Consider the following 1,568-nt stretch of genomic DNA (forward strand, 5'->3'; position numbering starts at 1 on the left):
TCACCTCAGTACAGGGCATACTACAAGAACACCCCTGAGCTTATTCCCTTTTTCAGATAGGCTCAACTGTCTACTTTTTGTTTTGGCCTCTTCTGTTTGCTTTTCAAAATGAATTCCATTTTATGATTAAATATGTATAGAAAGTAAGTGATGTACATCAGTTTATACTCAGGAAGTAGGAGGTATAAGAATGAATTAAAAGCAGGAAAAAATGAATTCTGTGTTTTTTTTCTTTTCTGCCTACATTAACTGCAAGGCTTTTTTTTTTTTTTTTTTTTTTTTTTTTTTTTTTTTTTTTTTTTTTTTTTTTTTTTTTTTTTCTTTTTTTTTTTTTATAGGTTTAGGTCTACACAATCCTAGACGTTATTTGGAGGAAGGAAGGATAAGTAACTGACATAATCTCCATGACAAAGGGTATACATAGTCGAGCTTATTCATTATATCCTTTTTGGCCTGTTGGTGTATCACATGATACATGTTCTTTGGATGTATTGTTTTTTCGTCATTTACCATTGGATGTGTGGTGCCACGTCCAACATATCTGACAGTAGCTGTCATGCCATCCAGAAAATACAGTAAATAATGTATCTGAAATGGACCATAGAATCCTTTAGATTTTTTGCTCTGTGGGTGGCAAAGTAGTGTCATATCACTAAACATACACGTTGATTTCATGTCAAAAGGACACCCGTAATTTCTTTTTTTTTTTTTTTTTTTTTTTTAATAATGCTTTATATACGTTTGAGACAAATAAGGTGTACATGAATATTCATGCACAGTGTCAAGACGCCTTGCTTTCTCTTTGCTGTGCTATTAGCTCTTTTTTGCAAAAGCATTTTTAGTTTTGCCATTTTCCGAGACCTATACTTGTCATTCAGGAGACTCCATAATATCTCTCCAGATAGTTAGTTTGTATAATAACAGTAACAAAAATTAACACTTGTTTGCATTATTTTTTCATATTTTTGTATTATTCAATTTTCTGTAAAATACTTTGTGCTGCAAGTAACATCAGGCAGGAATAGGTTTCTGCACAGGGATGTTCTCTATGGGGCTGGAGCTCTTCCAGACATGGCTCCCTCCACTTTTTTTTACAAGTGGAAATAATACAGGAGCCTTATCCTAAAGGCCCATTGAGTCAATCTCTCTCCAAAAGATTTATGCACTCATGGTGAGATGCCACTGGCCACTCTGCAACAATGTCCCACGGCAAAATTTTTCCATGACAAGACATTCCTGTCTGCTGACCCTCAGCCAAATTTTTTCCTAATGAGACATTCCGGTCACCTTGATCTAACAGGGTTAATAAGGAAGTAGTTCCACATATCAGTTAATATTGGATGTTTTTACAATTCAGCAGATTGAAATCATACATAACTTGATCCTTTAAGATACCTTATGGAGGAGCACAATAACATTGGTACTCTGAATTTAGTGGTGCAAAGAATTGGATTACCCTATATGTCTGGGTGAATAACATATGCCCCTGAATATATTTTGTGATTCTGTAATGTTGATTTAGAGCTCAATCTCTTGTTAATTTAACTTTATCATAGGATCATCACAAA

The 1,568-nt window shown here is 34.1% G+C and overlaps 1 protein-coding gene across 2 annotated transcripts in view; it reads left to right on the forward strand.

Annotated features, from left to right (window-relative positions):
- Positions 1-216, forward strand: part of LOC125039743 — a 7,028-nt gene extending 6,812 nt beyond the window's left edge. For both annotated transcript variants that reach the window (XM_047633986.1, XM_047633985.1), the window contains exon 6: positions 1-216. This exon is cut by the window's left edge and continues 89 nt beyond it. In XM_047633986.1, the coding sequence (XP_047489942.1) occupies positions 1-60 (60 nt within the window). In that variant the 3' untranslated portion in view covers positions 61-216.
- The last annotated feature ends 1,352 nt before the right edge of the window (positions 217-1,568 follow it).

Source organism: Penaeus chinensis, chromosome 27, assembly GCF_019202785.1.
Source record: "Penaeus chinensis breed Huanghai No. 1 chromosome 27, ASM1920278v2, whole genome shotgun sequence".
NCBI classification, from domain to species: Eukaryota; Metazoa; Arthropoda; class Malacostraca; order Decapoda; family Penaeidae; genus Penaeus; species Penaeus chinensis.